This window comes from Anticarsia gemmatalis, chromosome 21 (assembly GCF_050436995.1).
Source record: "Anticarsia gemmatalis isolate Benzon Research Colony breed Stoneville strain chromosome 21, ilAntGemm2 primary, whole genome shotgun sequence".
In the NCBI taxonomy this organism is placed as follows: Eukaryota; Metazoa; Arthropoda; class Insecta; order Lepidoptera; family Erebidae; genus Anticarsia; species Anticarsia gemmatalis.
This window is the reverse complement of record NC_134765.1, coordinates 2642973-2662353: the sequence shown is the minus strand read 5'-3', so window position 1 is coordinate 2662353 and position 19381 is coordinate 2642973. Positions and strand designations below refer to the sequence as shown.

Sequence of the window (19381 nt, the reverse complement as noted above, 5' to 3'; positions counted from 1 at the left end):
TTTTGAAGCCATCCTTTTTATGTTAGCCTATTTTGTCCTACTAGTAAGCAATGCTTTTCCCTTTTAGAAAATGATGCTTGTCATTTTTAAATTCCATTTTGATTATTCTTTCGAACAAAGCGTTCCTTTCATAACAAATATATTATTATGAGTAAAGAAATGATTTAAGACGAGAGAATTAATTCAGTCCCGATATTATTGCTGCGATAGTAAATTGTTATTCTATTACAGTGAAGCATGCTCTCTTACTTATCCGAAATCGTATTGCATTGCACTTAGCATTTAACATTGTAAACCTGAGAGACTTTTCACCTGCTGGCATTTCAAATATCTATTCAGTTCTGTGAAGTATTTAACATTTTCAAATAATTTTCTCCAAGAATGCCAGCCAATAATGGTGTGTCAGTATTGTTTTATGCATTTCCATAATACGAATTTATCATTTACTATTCTACAAATATTAACAAAGCGGATTTAAAATATACAGCAATATCGTATCCATCATATTGATCCTGTTAATGAGGCCGAGAAACATTGGCGTGACGATTTAGACAACAATCTGGTAAAGTTTGGGAAGACTGCCCAATAATAGGGCAGCGTAAGTTGAAAAAAAAATGAAATCCGAAACTAGGAATTTTATATGTTACATTTTGTATTATTTTCGGACATTGTCTACCAATTGTGGACCTGGGTGACCAGAATGAATCACTATTTCCTGGCAAGGGGATAACGATATATTATCACACAAATCCACAAAATGATCCGCTAATTATGTCGCTCTCGTAGATTGGCTATCAGTCCTATCACACATGTCCCACCCTTTGTTAAAAACGGAATAAAGCCAATTTATAAATTCGTCTCCAACACGAGCATCATTAATTATGTTGCTGGCTGGGTGGCTGAGAAAAACTTACTCCACTCATTCCGCTATCAATACCATCGTGTATTGTCCCTTTTGCTCTTCCAATTGTATCATCTTTCTACCCAACTACAACATGACCCATATCAATGTTCTCTTCTTCGATTATTTTAACTTTGTGACTCTCGAAATAAAGCTCATTTTCCAGTGGCAACTATTCGAAATTTAACTTTTTCGGAAGTGGGCCAATATTAGCGTCTCTTTCTATTGTTTTGTTCGCCAGCCTCCCCGGCGTTAATGGTGTTATCTGGAGCCTCGAACGCAGCCACCTCTCCGTATATTTCTTTATCTTGTCCACTCTGTTGGCGGTTACCAACATTTTGTTTTTTATTCATTTGCTAATTTCGAAAATGAGAAGGCGTTCGCGATCACATCTCCGGTGATCGTAGATTTAGGCTCGCGCGCATTAATAAAATTAACGAATGTTTTTTAAATTGATTGAACGCATCGTACTGGGAATTTTATTATCCTTGATCGGATGCCTTCTCGGTATTAGTGTTTAATTTATTTGAACTAAAAACGCACTGCGTAATTAAATTCTTTTCAGCAGGTGCACTGATATCGTATCACTCATCGTTGTTGGTTGACTTAATGTCTTTTACTATCAATAGCCCGCGGGGTCGATCTCTTAGTTTTTTCCTTCTCTTTTTTGTCAGTTTTTCTCAGCTCCCTCCAGTCGTTCAAGCTTACCGTTTATAAACTGTAAATATAAACATTAAATGTGTTTATTGCAGGGTGACGTAATATCGATAGGACCCTAACTAGCCGTCTAGTCAATAATGCATGCAATAATATACATTTTCCAGCAATAATTTAACGCATTTGTATCTCTATTACCGTTATTACAACTTTACTAAACCCAGGCGGAATTCTAGTACAGTCGTGAACAACGATACGTAAGCAATTATGCCAATATAAAAATTACATGAAATATGTTCAGAGAATATTCTCGCCTTAGTTATCAACGACATTCATCACCAACTGACTGGCAACCAATTTGTTTTGAACTACAAGTATTATTAAAAAAAAATGTGTTTGGACGTAATTTAGGACATTGATGAAATCACGAAAAGCTTCTACAAGTCATATGACATACTCTTTAGATAGATAGAATAATTAAGTGAGAATATATTGTTCTTGGATCTTGGATGCTAACGACATTTACTGTACGTTGAAGGAAATTTTAAAAAATCATATTGCAATATCGTATTAAAGCAATAAGCTTACTCATACGCTATTGCCCACGACTGTACCCCAGCACTACAAAGTAACAATAAAATGAATATCACATTGAACGCAAACAAACATGACAGAACAATCCTCACCATTTCCCATGATTGTTTACATTAAATTACAACATTGGTTTTATAGGTGGTATGTTCATAATAGTCGCAAGCCGCGGTCGGGCGAGACAGCGGCGCGAGCGCAGCGCCTCGGGCGGGGGCGGGGCCGACGCATGCGCGGGCCACCCCGGCGACGACGCCCCACACCGCACGCGGGATTTGCACAACACCTTACACTATGCACAATTGTAGTAAAATGTATATTTGTATGACATTCGTAGATAGAGAAGACCAAGTTTGTTCTTCAAAGAATTGATGAGTAATGTATGTTCATCTAATCTGTCAGCAGAGATATACTTTTAGGGTACGGAACCCGCAAAGCTTTGACTGGGAAAGTCATGTCTTTAGTAGAAGGAATTGACGAAAGAATACATCTTGTTCTTTAGTAAGGATAGTTCCGCATAAGGTTGCTACGGAATCTAAAAGATTGTTAGAAATATTCTTTATAATTTTCTTTCCTATCTTTGTCATCCCCAGCAGGGCAATAGACTGCTTGCTTTTTCGCTAGCTCTCCCTGTCTTCTTTATAAAGATGTGACAAGAGTAAAGTAATCCAAACAACGTAAATGTGAACTTTTTCATTTTGTAACAGGATTCGAAGGATGTTTTGTTCTAAACATTGCTAATCATTAATTATAAGACGTAACCAATACAAAAAGCTCTCTTAACAATAAATACTTAAGCATATTATACAATAGTTAACAAAATTCGCATTACCCAACACTAAAGTCAGTACTCATGTAACTTAATTACAATCGGATCATTGAAAGAACAATACGGTATGCGCACGAGTGGATTGCGCGACCTCATTACATTGCGTACGCGCAGGGCACACACACACATGTGATTTCACCGCGTTATCTCTGCTAATACATCAATGGCTTGTCCAGTATTGTTAGTGACGCGTCTCGGGGCTATTGTGATGTGTTGCTGTATCTTTGGACTAGTGAGGACTAGGTATCGATGCTCTAGTATAATATTTGATCGATATACCCAACTCGCACTTTGCCAGCGTGGACTCAAGGCCTAACCTCTCCCTCTTTTGGCAGGAGACCCTAGCCCAGCAGTGGGACAGTTATGGATTAAAACAAAATTAAAAAGAAAATCTACTACCGTTTAAAAACTTAATTGAACCCTGATTAACAAGCAGCAATATAAGCTAAATTCCATTGTGCATCTACAGTCACTTAACAATTGATTTCACATTTTAACTGAGATTATTGTCAATAGTCTAACCCCCGGTTTCTGAGTACATTTAGTGGTAATTTATCTATTCAATAGCGTTTTTTAATATGAGTTTAAACGCTATTGAATAGATATACTACCGCTAAATGTACCTCAGAAATCGAGGGTAAGTCAGTCTCTGAAAGGCTAGTAGAAAGAAATGTTCGTCAAACTATACCACATGATAAGCTTCAGACATTTTAAAGCGGCAATGAGTAGTAATGAGTACCTTTTAGCACTTACCAATTACTCCTTATCGATATCAGCATGCACACCACTAGCCCAAGTGAATGGGGTACTTATGGTACAAAGCCCTTGTTACGTAACCACTGTTATATTGTTACTAAGGATTAGACTTGTGTCGATAGTTACTAGACTTGACATTTAGATCGCTCTCACATCTTCAACTTGCGAAACTAAAGTGTACAAATTACAGTTCTAAATACAACGCCATTTATTTTGTAAGGTTTAGTTTGTATATTCACGGCTTTCATATTTTTGTTAAGATTAATTTGCTGTGAACTAAGTGCACTAGTACTAACAGTCTACGATGACACTTTCTAATGCAGTGTAGCTGTTACTAATTTGGGCTCATATACTTATATCATTTTTAGGACTCAAGGCCTATGTAACCCCCTCCCTCATTACGGGAGGAAACCCTTTAATTATTTATTTATTATACTTTTATAATGTAGAATGACGTATCCAATTTTAAGAAGAACGTTGTATTATTCTTCACCGTAACCAACCTCAGTTATGTAAAGAAATTTATATCATTAAACACCACCACGGACACACAGGCCACCATAGGGCTCAATATGCTTTGATTAACAAGTAGGTAGTTCAATTAACAAGTACGAGATTCCTAGGTTAATTAAAAAAATATTGTAGAGAGACATTTTTCTTAAGTCCCAAAATCTATTTGCTTAAATTACACTTAAACTTGGCAAGACGGTCTTCGACTTGCAGCACTATCATCCTTAAATATACTAATACTATCCAAGCAATACATACATAATAATTACGATAATCACGCATCAATACATCGCAAATGTAAAGGGTGTATAACCGTTAGTCATCCTCTCTTAGGCAACAGTATGCGTTGTGGGTCAGAGCACAGGAATGCCGACTAATTGACAGACGACTGAGGACGCGGGCTGTGTCAGTGCCGCTTAATAACAAACTAGTTGCCCAACTAGTTCTCTATCTACTGATATTTTGGACATTTTCGGTCTATATTTTAAGCTTAAGTTTGGTTAGAATTTAATCATAGATTTATTAGGGAAGTACTTAGATCTTAGCAAGAGGGATCAGGATCTTACAATGATTTTTTTATATGTTCCCATCAAGCTTCTATCACTATTTGACATCTTGTTCACTAGCACCTTAATACATTGATTTTCTTAATTTATGTTATTACGTGGTCGATGGTTTTGACTACTATGATGCTGAAGGTTACATTTTTTTCATTGCATTTGACTATTATATATCGCCTCCCAGGAAAAAAGGTGTGATTTTATGTAAAACTATTACTAACAATAAAATATGCCTTAGAAACTTAAATTAAACAGTGGCTAAAAGATTTCTGATAAACGTCGAAGTTACTGCTTAATAGTATGGTGTAAAATTTCCTGTGCTTCCGATTGCATTGTTTTCTTATTGTCACAGTAGCTGTTGTACTAAGTCGGGAGTTAGGTATCTTACAGAGGTTTTTAGTAATGAGAAGGATTCAAACAAATTGAAAACGACACTTAATCTGTGTGGTCTAAACCCAATTTTCTGTAGACGTTAATTACCTGTGTCAAACAATGTTATGTTTTATGTCTCACAACTGTCTTCATGCATTTTAAATTAAACATTTTTATAGCGTAATCGCTACTATACCAGTACTGTACAACCCTAACGCAAGTAAATACAGAAGAAATTGTATTCCAAAGGTCCAAGTACTAATAAGATAAACTCGAATTATCTACTAACACCAATCAAATCGTCATCAGTGATTAATTAACTTTAATTGTACACCTCGGGTTACTAAGATAACTCGAAGTAGGCACTAGTCGCTATCGAGGCGACTCGACTTTAGCGACGTGACTCCCGATGCATTAAGATAGTGTATTACATATTTCACCACCTATACGACCTTTGAAAGAACCTTTTGTAATGACAGTATACAGACAACGCCACAAAAATGTTGGAGGACTTAATATTGTGAAGAAAATTTGATTACAATCGGTTGCAAAGCGTGTTAAAGATTTTTGTAGTGATTTTGACGTATTTGGCAAGATAACCGTTTTTTGATGTTCTAAAATGAATTGCACATGCATGTAGTTATTTTTGCATGCTGTGTTTTGTTATTTGTATGATACAAAATTGTTCTCAAATGACGCTATCAGATAATAATTGGTGCAAGAAGATAATCCCGCTAATATTCGCGATCAACACTTTAGTCGCGCAGTGTGTCAAGGATCGAAGATTATACTCTGTAATGGCTTCATTATACGTCTAAGCGAGTCTAAGTGCATTATGTTAATAGACATGCTCAGGTTATACCATCCAGGCACGCGATACACATTTAAAAAATGGAACAATTTTAAATTCGCCCCCCGCGGTGTGCGCCCGCGCCGCTCAGATTGGCAGAGTGAGTGACGTCCGCTGTCCTTATTGGTCGATAAGATTTGACAGATAAGAGTAAGCGGGCCACATAAAAGACGATGTGTCTCTTCCCGGTCGTTTTTCGACTTGTAAAAATTTCAAAACGGTATCGCGGTAACAAAAAGGGTACGCTATCTTACGCTCCGTCCGGTCATCTCGTATCTATCACATGGGAATGAAAACATCTGTCGACATTTTGTTATGTCTGGATCGTCTTTTTACGTGCGCGCGCGCATTATGAAGTGGTAAGACGTCTTGGTTTTGTTTGGATTGTGTAATAGCGAGGTCGATCGCCGCTGGCTCGTTCAAACTTCGTTATAGCCCGAACAGGTCCTGACACGGAGAGGAATCCCTTTGGACATGATCTGCTCCTACTATTGTGATACGAGTTAACACAATGACTGAATGTTCGATTGTAACTTTGAAATGAGATTTGGGACTCTTTGTTTTAACTGCATAATTGTAATTAAAACATTGAGTTTGTGTTCCAATCAGCTAGTTTCCTATATATTACACTGGCTTATTGTCTTATTCGTATATAACACACTTGTGACGCTCACCGCGAAAATTCAAAGCCTCATCCTTCGCCAGGATATTATCCTGCCAAACTTTATCACGACACTCCATACTTATATGCTCCTTCTATCACCAATACCCTATCTACAGTATCAAACATTTAAAATAAAGCCTAGATCATCTTGAGAACGGTTTAAACTCTCAAGCCTTCGTCTCAATAAGCTATCCATGATTAGTTTTCAATATAACTCGATGCGTACTTGATCATTGGTATTTACGTAGCCGTTGATTGCGGCTGACCCACGCAACTTAACTACGATACCAGTGACCTACGGGTACAAGTTGTTGTTGAAGTTAAAAGTTCATCAGTACATAACTATTACTGACGAAGGGCATGTTCAAGTAGATAATCTTTATACATAAGCTTGAACTCCTGTAGACAAAAGGCGTAATTCTATGTATGTAACGTTTAACAGTGGTTTTTACAATCCTTTGCGTGTGTATTGTCTGCCTTCGTTCAAATTTATCGATTCGAAGAATTATACACATAAATACTCGGCAACAACTATGTGTATTCAACACAGGAAGCCTTGTAAAGCAACGATGTAACAACCAAAATAACTACTCCATTACGTAGTTACCTACTTTCAGTATTTCTTATAATTCGTTTCAAATTAAAACAATGTCTAATACCAAATCACAATCAAATTATGACTTATCAATTTGTAGTGTAAACGTGGTTTGCTTTAAGTTAAGGTTTTGCAAACGTTTTAGAATCAATACTTTACTGCTCTTTACCCCTTAATTATTATAATACCTATGAACAAAATCGATAGTAACACTCATCCCGTTGTTTTCCAGGTGGTCGATTCTGTTCGTTCTCTCCATGCATAGAGCAAGTTCAGCGCACGTGCTTAGCGCTGCAAGAGCACGGGTTCCAAGAAGTATCTACCATGGAGGTACTACAGACAGAGATTAGAGTCTCTAAACGAAATGTTCCTGTTAGAGATTTGTCTTTTCTTAAACAAAAGGTAAGATATTGAACAATTTTCATGTTTGAAAAGCATTAAAGTTTATTCTTTTTTTGTTAACAATCTAGGTGCTAGCTAGACGTGGCAGTTTGTTTTTATCCACTGTCATTGCCTCTTGCAAGCTTATTCTGAACTCACGGAAAATATAATACAGTCTATTATCCTTCTTTACGTTACTCAGTTCTAACAAAAAATCCGTATTTCTTCTATAGCTAACTTATGTCTAATACTGCAACATAGAAAACTGGCTCTTATTTATCCTAAAAAGGAAAACACACGGATTTTGTTTTTCATAAACATTTACAAAAAACTTTCGCTCCTCACAAAAAACTTTCTCAAAACCAACCGCTTTACTCAAACGTTATTTACTTGTGCTCTAAATATTCACACAAACAAAGCATATCTCAGCCGTATCTACATCGTTTAATTCGCTAATAGCTGGATCTGGGCCACGCTGACCTTCCTGACACATTAAGTCTGTGAAGTTACGACGCCGCTTCAAGCTCGGAACACATGCCGAGGATCGATCACCCACTAACGAGTTGATAATTGACAGTATCACTTTGAACATACTACTGTGTATAAGTATTTAAGACTAACACGTCTTTTACTATGTATGTAGATTTTTGTATGGTTCTGGTTAGTGATTATCATTTTCAGCGCAATTTTAAATTGAGGACTGATTTTGCAGTTTGCAAGTACAATAAGGGCTAATTTTGCTTTTATTGGGTATCTTTATTGTATATAAGACTAACACGTCTTTTACTATTTATGTTGATTTATGTATGGTTGTGTAGTTTCATGATAATAATTTTGAACGCACTTTGAAAGTACAATAAGGGCTGATTTTGCTGTTCTTGGGTATCTTTATTTGAAGGATACATGTACGTTGTATATTTGTAGAATTAATTGTCGGTGTTTTGACGTATGCTTTCAGGTGTGTTTTCTATTTGGATCTACACACGTTTTGATATTACATTAAAAAGCGTTCATTGATAGTAAGTTTTTGACATTTGCTACGGTAACAACATTTTGTACTAAATAGTTACTGAACCATTTTTTTTATCCAAAGGATATACTTTAGATAAATAAAGTCGTTTGGATACGTATTCGAGCTATATTTTCCGACATGACTGTCAATAACTTGTAGAATATAAATATAGAGCTCATCTGACATGAATTATAGGGTTAAGAATATGAATAAGATCGGCGTAAGTATAGCATGTCGTTTCGGCGTATAATTGGAGTACGCGGATACGTGAAATGCGTAGTGCTGAGTAAATGCGGTCATAAGTCTTAATAGTGCGGCCACAAGACTCACACATATCAAGATGGTAATAAAATCACTTCTTATCGAAAATTTCCTAGGGATTTTCTATCCAGTACTCATAAATATAGGTAATTCACATTGTGTATAAATACTTGAATCGGATATAAGAAAACCGGAATTTAAATTTTATATTTAAAAATATATAATTTAGATAGCAGTCTCGTTCGAGTTCGCAAACTTTAAAGCTACGACCCCTAATTCAATCAGCAACTAAAAAGTGACGTGTATTAGATCTTGAGTCTTCTACTATCCCCGTGCAATTTCATGAAAACCAGTTTATTAGTTTAGCCCTGAAAGTGCAAACAATAAACAGGCAGTTTCATTTTTTTAACCCATTACTGTTCCACTGCTGGACAAGGCTCTCCAATTCAACGATGGAGGGATTATGTACCAGTAAAGTTAAAACTTTAAACTAAATTATTGTATAAATTAAAGTATGAACTAGTAAACTAGATGTCAGATTACTCGTAATATAAAAGGCTCCGCTCGTCTAAAGGCCCGTCGAGTGACGTAGATTGAAGTTGCAGAAAGTTGAAGTGGATGGTACTAACCCGCCCATCACAGTGAATAGTGATCGTGTTTCGAATTAAATGGGAGTACTTAGGTAAACTCCTTGATTGATTGATGTAAATTGATTGCGGTACTGAGTGCAATATATGTGAGAATATTTTATTCTATTTCGATTGAATTGCGTGTGTTTGATAGTGAACAATTTCGTATTTAAACCACCAATTAAAATAATAGCTGGTACAGTTTTGAACAATCTATTTCTTAGTTTTATTCAAACTTATGAGGCTAGCTTGAAAGCCTTAAAATACTGAAAAATGCCTCTGTTTAATACTAAGATGAATCTTTACTGTCAAAATCAATACCGCGATACTCTACAATCACTCCTTCAGAGAGACAATTCCTACTTATTTTATTCATCGCGTAGCTACCAAACCCAAGCAAAAAGGAACTATTTAAGGATTTTTTAGTGTCGCACTCTGATATCATATGACCGCGCGTAGAAAATAATTCTGTCTTATATTTACTATTGTATTAATACATCTTACCAAACCCAAGCGAAAAGGAACTTTTAAGGATCGTTTTTTTTATTGTCGCACTCTGATATCATATGACCGCGCGTAGAAAATAATTCTGTCTTATATTTACTATTGTATTTATACATCTAATAACAAAATTTCCCACATAGTAAGCAACAAATAAAATCCTAACGACGTCTTTATAAAGCCAGCGTATATTTCAAGCCAGGTGTCTTCGGCATCAGATAGTGGCTCGCCGTATTGTCTCATTGTAAGTCGCATGCCTGTCCTCGGTTGTCACAACTACTTGCTATTCACACTCAATTGTCGTTCATCGTTACTGTAGGAATTGAGATAGCTGTTTGATTGTATTGTAGGTTGAGAAAGCGACCTATTTTTGGTATGTTATTATAATTTATATGGTTTTACTACCCCTAGAACTCTTTACTATAGAGTTCTCTATTAAATATATACCTGAAGAAGAAGTCAGAAAGAAAAGAACTGCTTTCCTTTGTAAATAAAAAAGGAGTTATATTATCTTTTATTATCTCTACTCCGTTATTCTCCTGTGTTATTTCAACTGTATGTTAATGTAATACCTACATCTAAAATTCTGAATACTGATTTTGGATAAGGAGGCGTAGGTTTTTAAGGCTTAAAGCCATAAAGACCACCTTATTGTAATTAATACATTTTTATCCAAAATACATTTTAATATCGGCGATAAAACAGTATGATACAAATCAATATACGTTTTTCCTCGCTGATTAAGCCATTAATAGGTCTATAATGCTTAATATTTTTAACGACAAACTTCATTTAACTGATCCCAGACCACCATGGACGAATTATACGGACCACCAATGCGTTCATAACCGTATATTACATAGATAAAACAGTATTACCATAAATAAACTACACTCTAGAACATCATTCGTCTTGTTTCGATCTATTATCAACAAATGTAATGCGTAAAGTATGAAAATTGTTGTTGTAACGCTTTTAAGATACAGTTTGTATTGCCACCTTAAATAATACATAGGAAAAATTTGTGACACTGACTTTCATCAAGGGATTATAAGCTGTATTGTTGTGGGGGAAAGTTGATATTAGTTTGGTGAGTTATTGTTTCGTATCGGCGACGTATCGGGCTGCGTTCGGAAACGTCACGCGCGCCGTTTGTCGCGAGCGGTCACGTTTCGCGAACGGTAGCCGAGGGCTGTCGATGCGACATGTTTACTATTATCGATTGTCGATAAAACGCATTGGTGCACCGCAATAATACTTCAATTAACTTATTGACTGCCAACGTTCAATGTAATGCAATGAAACGTGTAATGGGAAAGTACCTTTCTATCTTGGTTGAGGTTTTTTTTTGTAGTTCCTACAGCTATTTTTAATCGGTACGTAAACCCTTTAGAGCTGGGTTGTATATGATCATAAAATCTTCCAATGACAAGTCGTTACCTAAACGTCAACGGTCATTTATAAACGATGAAATTTTAAATAAAATGAAAAATTACCTTTTGACCCAAAAACAATTTTTTAAACCAGTATTCACACCACATTAGCAATCAAAAAATGTAACTCAACACGTCCAAAATTCGCATTAGAAAAGAGATGTATCGATAACATTCTTCAGCATACGACCGTGCCTAGTAACAAAGGCTTTACATCCGTGGGAAAATCTGAGAAGCTTTTTAAAATCTAGCTAAAAGGGTAACCATGCCCATACTCATATATTAAGACTGCATTACTAGATTACCTTTTCTTATGGTGTTTTACCTATTCGGGGTGATTTATGTACTAAGAGGTAATAAAGTATTGGTAATGATGTTCAGTAGTGATGCATATCTGATCTGAGTTTACACGAGACTGGGAAGTATGTGATAAGAATGGTCTAGGTGTGAATTTTGCTTCTAGCGCATAGGATAGGCATTGTTTTAAGGGGTTTGTGCATATCTAAGACGGTTTTAAGAATACACAGATAGATGGTCGGGTAGATAATGTGACAGAAATTATAGTAAAACTATTGGACAACTTAAACATATTGGTAATTTGATTCCAAACTGCTATGTGTACTTTGGTAACCAAATAACTGAAAAACACCCACATATACTTCCAAATACATATTTATATAGATAAATTAACTACCAGGCTCAGAGAAAATACTCGTGCTCATCACACAAATACTAGTCCCGAGTGGGACTCGAATCCACCACTCGCCGCGCTACGGTTATTGCGGCGAGTGGTGGATTCGGACCACGTTAACCACTGCGCCAAACAAGCAGTTAACGATTAAATGTGGTGAAACCAGCCGTAATTTATGAGCAAAATTGTGATTGCCAACACTATTTTTTCCAACGTTTGTCATTCGGTTTTAAGCATAACTATTACTTGTAGCGTGTCACCACAGACTGATTTATCACCAAAATTAATTTCTAAGAGAATATATCATAATAAAACAAAGTCAAACGAACAAGCGTAGCAACAACAGCGTCTAAATCATTCAACGTTGCAGACAGCCGGTCGCCTAGTATCCCTCCTGTTTATAAATCCCTTTAAATCTTAAGCAACGTATCACAGATAAGGTTGAAAGTAGCCAATCTCGCACAATTGAGTGCTCGGACATTGATAAATTGTTAAACTAGATCTTGTAAGACCACCGCGGTATTTAGCATTCATAAATTTAAGTAAAACGCATGCCGCTAATATATTTTCCACCACACGTGCGTTTGCGCTGCGCATAATTCGATTAAATGTCATGAGATCGGGCTTTACGCGGTTTGCTTTATGTCGCTGATTATTGTTGGCCTACGGTTTTGGACTGTTTGTGATGTTAGTATTATAGCTATATATGTGTTTAATTTGCTGGTAGACCATTGGTTAAAATCTGTATGATTTTCTTGCTTCGTATCTATAAAATAAACATATTGTTAAACAAAGGTTTAAATGTAAGTTGTAACGCAGTATCAGTAAAGTATTGGCCTGAGGAGACTATATTTTTATGATTAAAATTTGTACAGTAGTTCATAGATCTAAGATCTTTAACTAGAAACTGACTCGCAGTTCCTCACCGTCTTACGCTTGAAAACGCACGATTAACTTTCACACAATATTCAAAGTACTTTCAGCAATAAATCCAGCTCTCCACTCATAAATAACATGTAATTCCTAATTTGTTCTAAACCTTATTAATATGCCTATAACTCACTTAACATCCACGATGACAACAGTCCATACATATTTGCAACCCTAATAAGGCCACCTGCGAACGAGAGCGGTGCTCCGTCGCAAATCAACGGGTCTAATAGCCCTGTCACCATTATAGGACGGGTGCCTTGTACCGGTCTAGTGTATGAGGGGCGTTACGTGTGCCTAATGTGGCCTTATTCTGTGTGCGGCCTTAATCTACTCTGAGGTTTAAATGGAGAAAGAGTTTGGTTCATATTTAGTGCTTGTGTGTAAGGCTTTCTCTTAGGCTGGTTATGTAAAGTTTGTTCCGAAAAGGGTTTACCGACACGTGTGTTATTCTTGTTACATAAAGTGACTGGGGTTATGGAAACGTTCCATTAAGGCATTAAAAAGGACAGCCAAGGAGAGAGTAGAGGCCTTCAGTTGTAGGGATAATAAATAAAAGAGATATCATTAAAGCATGTTAAGATTCTCTACCTAAAGCTTTTGTAATTGATCTGTATCAGTATTCAAATACTAAGGTACTTAATACTAGAACTACAAAAAGGCTAAAGATTTATTCCCTCAAATTATTTTCGGAAAATTCCACCAATTCCAATACTCATAAATCAATTGTAATCCGACATAATTCTCTAATTACAATCTAAACAAGCGTCTGTCCTAATTTAGATAAGGCATTATTTACGAAAATGATTTATATGCGTCTGCGCAGCTGCGCGGAGATCGGCTAACTTCGGCTGTGTTCGGACAAACCTCGGCACATTCCCACATTACTTACAGATATGACTGATCGCTACAATATACTCTCATTGTGTTATCTTCAACGTGTCGTTATCACTTTAAATAGATCTAATTATATTTCTCTGAAGTTCTTATGATCACTCAAGTGGAGCGTTGATCTGAATGATTCTTGACTTGCTCTGAATTATATATTTTTAACTTCTGCATAAATAGTATGCTTATTTATCTATGAACAAAATTCAATTAAAATGCTTTTTGTTTTTTTGATACTATAAACATTCCCAGGTTTATTTCAGGAAATCGTATCGTATTCCTATAAATTATAATTTATGAATATAATATGCTGAGATTACACTAGGTTGATAATAATGATTACCAATCTAGTATAATCTGAAATGACAGGCCATTACAAGCACATTTCAATCTTACACAGAGCATAAGTACGAAATTATGCAAACAAATAGGTCAAACTAACACATTATTCCGCATCACTGCCTCTAGACATCAAAATCAATAACTTAATATATCAATTTACAGAAAATACTGACCAAAATCTTACACAATAATATCTGTAATCTCTTAATTCATGTTGTAAGGACCCTTCAGAGTTGAGCAGCTTTGAGTCAATAGTGCTCAAGATGGAGCCGATAAAGCCAAACTGACTGTATCTTACGACTGTCAAGTCAAGAGTTCGGAGTATCGAGGCACAATGAAATAGCATCGTGTTGTCATTCTAACGACGAAGAAAAAATAGTGCTACGATCAATTGTGGTTACATTGAGATGTATTTGGAGTGACTTGATGCGTAAGGTGTACTAGTTTATCTGTCTATCTAATGACTGTAGATTGAACTGTATACTTTGATGTTATGTACTGACGTTTTCCTGTTGCTATTTAGATTTGGTTTGGTTTTATTTGCAATTTTTTTAATACTGTTTTACGTTATAGGGATTTTAATGTCTATGAAACATATCTACTACATATACACTTATCATTTATAGATAAATAAACTGTTTTAAAGCTCAATCCTTGTGTTAGTTAATGGGTCTGTCGCACCGCCTAGCAGCTTGACAATTATTATAAACGATTCTATTAAAAAGATCTCAAAAGATATCCTTTACCAACAAATCGTTTCAAATACCACTCAACAAAACACTTAAATAAATAATCCAAGATCAAACATTTCCTTAACAATTAATCCGTAAAGCATTACTCGTATAAATCGCGTTTAATTTCACGGTCCAATCTAAACCGGAGTTGGGGCGGCGCGTGCGCAGCGATAGCATCTAATCTTGCGATCAGGACGCACTCATTGTCGCCGTCGCGCACCGCTCTTGTGTCCAAACATTGTCCCCAGTGGTATCCAGGCTGACTTGATTTGGGTATGCTGATTGAAATTAGCCGTAGATTGATTGCTGTTGAAAATGTTGACTGGTTAAGTTGTTTGTGAGGTAATGATATTTGCTGTTTATAAGCTTGATTTATGTAGTGTTGAATCTGTGGCTTCATGGAATACTTGAGTTATTATTCTAGTATTATAATGCAGATTTACAACTTGTATTTCATCATAACTCTCGAAATTGATCACGTACTTAAAATTGTATTTCTATTTCATTTATTCTTTGAAAATGCGCTTTACTTTAACTCATATCTCACCATCATATAATATGTTGAAAACTGAAAACTATCAAATAATAACTTGAAGTCGTGATATGACTCGCATCGTCGAAGCTTAGTCTATCTCAACAAAATCTGATGAAGGTACATAGATTATGAAATAAACACGAACACGAAATGTCTAAAAATATACTGAGCCCCCATTACCTTCACAAATAGATTCAATAATTGACCCAAGATCTGCGTGATTATGATAATGCCATTAAGATCATAGATACGTTAAGATAAGATCAAATGCAATTACTAGATGATTTATAAAAGGTACTAATATTTGCGTTAATCACGATGATAAATCGAACTACTTTAATCAATTAGGTACTTTGGTATTAAAGGCTTACAACAGAGAAACATCAACACACGCAAATGAAATAACAAAGAGGATTTAGGGCAGTGTAACACGATCCTCCGTGGCTCTGTATATTGTTCGCGTGACGCAACATATTTGTCGCATGCGCAGGTAAGATGGCCGCGTGAGCGAGCTCCGACAGCCGTGGCGAAAGGATGCGCGCGCGCCGTGAAATCAACGCTTACACCTAACCTCACTTAAATCCAAAACAATTATTTTTATCACCATTATTCCACAATGTTTAAAACTAATCAGACCAATCGTGGAATGTTTATACAGAATTTTAGAATTTCAAATCATTGAATGTAAATTCCTATGTTGACGGAGGTTAGAGGTGTCTCGTAAACCAACGCACAGATCCTTGTGATAAGTATCTATTGAATGCTATTCATAGTGGACTAACGATACCCTATAAATACATTTTATATTGGTTCGCAATATTTCATTTATTACGATACTATTTGTATTGCTGGTGATTGCCTCATCTAAATCTTTAAAAAACAGACCAAAAATTACAAATACAATAAACATTAGTAAATTAATTTTATCCGTAAATCAAATTAAGATCTATTTTATTGGCAATAAATCTCAAACTTGCTCCCGAAGCTTGGATCTGACCAAATAATTCTTGCTTGAATTGTCACCCGCTATCAATAATGTCAAGCCAATCGATAAGTACCGGACAAGTCCAACATTCGAAACTGTTCGGGAACACGAGTAACCTTTAGTTGAGTCCTTATCGTGATAATATCATTGGATTCTTACACCTCTCGAATATCCTTTAAGCTGACTGTTCACTTGACAAATTCTGAATAGGAAACTTAGAAATCTCCTCTTAAATAGATTCTATTTAAGTTTGTCAATGTATCGTATCGGCAAATTGCTTCTCAATTTTATTCTTTTCCAACTGCTACTCTTAAATGCTGTTTATTGCTGCGTTCTATGAGTAGAATTGAAACAAATAAACCCTTTCATAAATTATCGGCTCTCTCAGTATCCGGACAGTTAGCTGCCGATTATCCAGACTACCGCATCAGAATAATCAATATGCATCCTCTGTTTTACTATAAAACTCAGGCATATAACCGTACGATGCTGTCTAGATATTACTAATATTATAAATGCGAAAGTTTGTGAGAATGTTTGTTACTCTTTCACGCAAGTACTACTGAACCGATTACGATGAAATTGGTATATAGATAGATGAAGACTCAGAATAACACAAAGGCTACTTTTTATCCCGGAGTTCCCGAGGGATCGGGGTTTACATGGGAAGGGTTTCCACGTGAACGAAGTCGCGGGCGGCCTCTAGTATGTAATAAACACACTTCTAAATATAAGCCTCCTCTGTACGCCATTTTTGCCGATCCTGCTCTCTTCTCATCAACACGATTACGCGATTTCATAATACCACTCAGCTCTTGTAAAAGGTCTTTTAACTTTACAGCACACAGTACCTCAATTGCTGACTAGAGGGTACTACATACACTGGCAAATGTTCATAGGACTCCGACATCCCGGTACCGTTACACAGTTCGATCTATAAATCCCAACTTGACAAAATAATAGGCTAGCCGATAGTTCGACGCCATTAACGCCCAGTAAGATATATTGAATGTACTCTTCTCAATCAGATACCTTAATAGAAGCTGCTTCGTAATAGAAAGTAAACTACACTTTAATGTTATTGTAACGGTGTTGTAAATTGTCGCACAAATCTTCTATCTGCAATGTATTGCTGTTATCTTTTTATCGTGAACTTTAATATTGCATTGTTTTGTTTGTCTGTTTGTTTGTTTTGAAAAGACAACTCCTGCACTAAGAATTGTTCTTGTGTCGCAGGGCTTTTACAAACAAACAAACAAACAAACAATGGACATAAACCACAACCAGACCCGAAACAATTATTGATCGCACAAATAATGGGTCTGTGTGCCACTGTGTGGGAATCGAACCAACCTCCCGATGCAATGATAGCCGCGTGTTAACTACTTAACCACTGCACCACGAAGGCAGTCATATTGTAAATAAGCTCTTGCTGTTATATTCCTTATTACTTCCATAGTTCACGTTCCCATGGGATTTCCGGGATAATATATCCTCCTGTCTCGGATGTCAAGCTAGCTTTGTACTGAATTTCATCCAGAACGTTTCAGTGATTTAGACATGAAGAATGTAAGACAGACAGTAACTTTCGTATTTATAATTTTGTTAGGAATGTATCGGCGTTGTGAAATCTGTGGTAAATAATAAAATAAATGTAGCAGTTTATATCAAACAATTAAGAAATGCTCATTAAGAATTTGCAAAGATTAAATACCAAAAGATTAAAAACCGATATTGTAAAAGCGAAACTAATGACTGTTACCCATTTAAAACCTAAAACCGGAGCAGTTGCCTGTGAAATGTGGTGGAATGCTCAATCCTGGAGATGAACATAGACTTTTAAATTTCACACGGTCATTATTTTCCTTGTATTATAAATGTTAAAGTTTTCATGTTTGGACGGAACTTTAGTATTCAATCTCGCTAAAACTACTCAACAGATTTTGATGTTATGTAGTACAACAGGTACTTTACAGTCTAAATTAACATGTAAGTTACTTTTTACCCAAGAAATCTTTTCACACAAACGAAATCGCAGTTAGAATCTAGTAATCAATAAGAATACAACCGATCTGGCTTTATCAATATAATATCGTATCGTATTCAATAATAGTAGATATATCACAAGTAATTTTAATATTACGAGTTATAACGAATGTAAACACATCTCATGGAGGCCATAACTTTGACTTTTACACCTGACTTCATGCGTGATATCAATTTATAGATCGCATATACGTGTGATAGTTTATTTGCGACATGCGATTTTAATATTACTACCTATGAAATAAGTATACTCGCTCATAGCTCGTAATAATAAGAAGGGTAGAACTTGTGAACACGGATTGGCCAAAACATCAAGCAAACCAAATTGTATGGTTGTGGGATAATCCCCAATCAATATTGTTATTTAAAGTTTTCGACATTTTAAAATCTTTGAATTAAAGGACTTCATTAGGCATATATGTTATTACATGGTTTGTTAATTGGTAAATTAGGTTTACAAGGAAAAGTTGTACAAAAATTCTATAGTAATAGGTAAAGCTATTGATATCTGTTACATAATAAAGTTTAAGGAAAAATCCTATGCTAGAGTATTAGACATTTATAATGGACAAGATTAATTAACAATGACCTTTGTTATAAACTCAGTTCATTACCCCAAAAATTATTACCAAATTCAAATTCAATCAAATAGCGGACAAATATCGCGAAATATTCCAAAATCACTTTGAATAAAACAACAACAAAGTAAGCAATAAATTAATGACAGGCTA

General features: G+C 35.7%; 1 protein-coding gene across 1 annotated transcript in view; it reads left to right on the top strand.

The window, feature by feature from the left end:
- Trmt61 (tRNA methyltransferase 61) overlaps nucleotides 1-19381 on the top strand; it is a 70839-nt gene that overhangs the window by 31131 nt on the left and 20327 nt on the right. The window contains exon 5 of the mRNA XM_076128880.1: nucleotides 7515-7684. Coding sequence (XP_075984995.1) covers nucleotides 7515-7684 — 170 coding nt within the window. The remainder of the gene's footprint in view (nucleotides 1-7514; nucleotides 7685-19381) is intronic.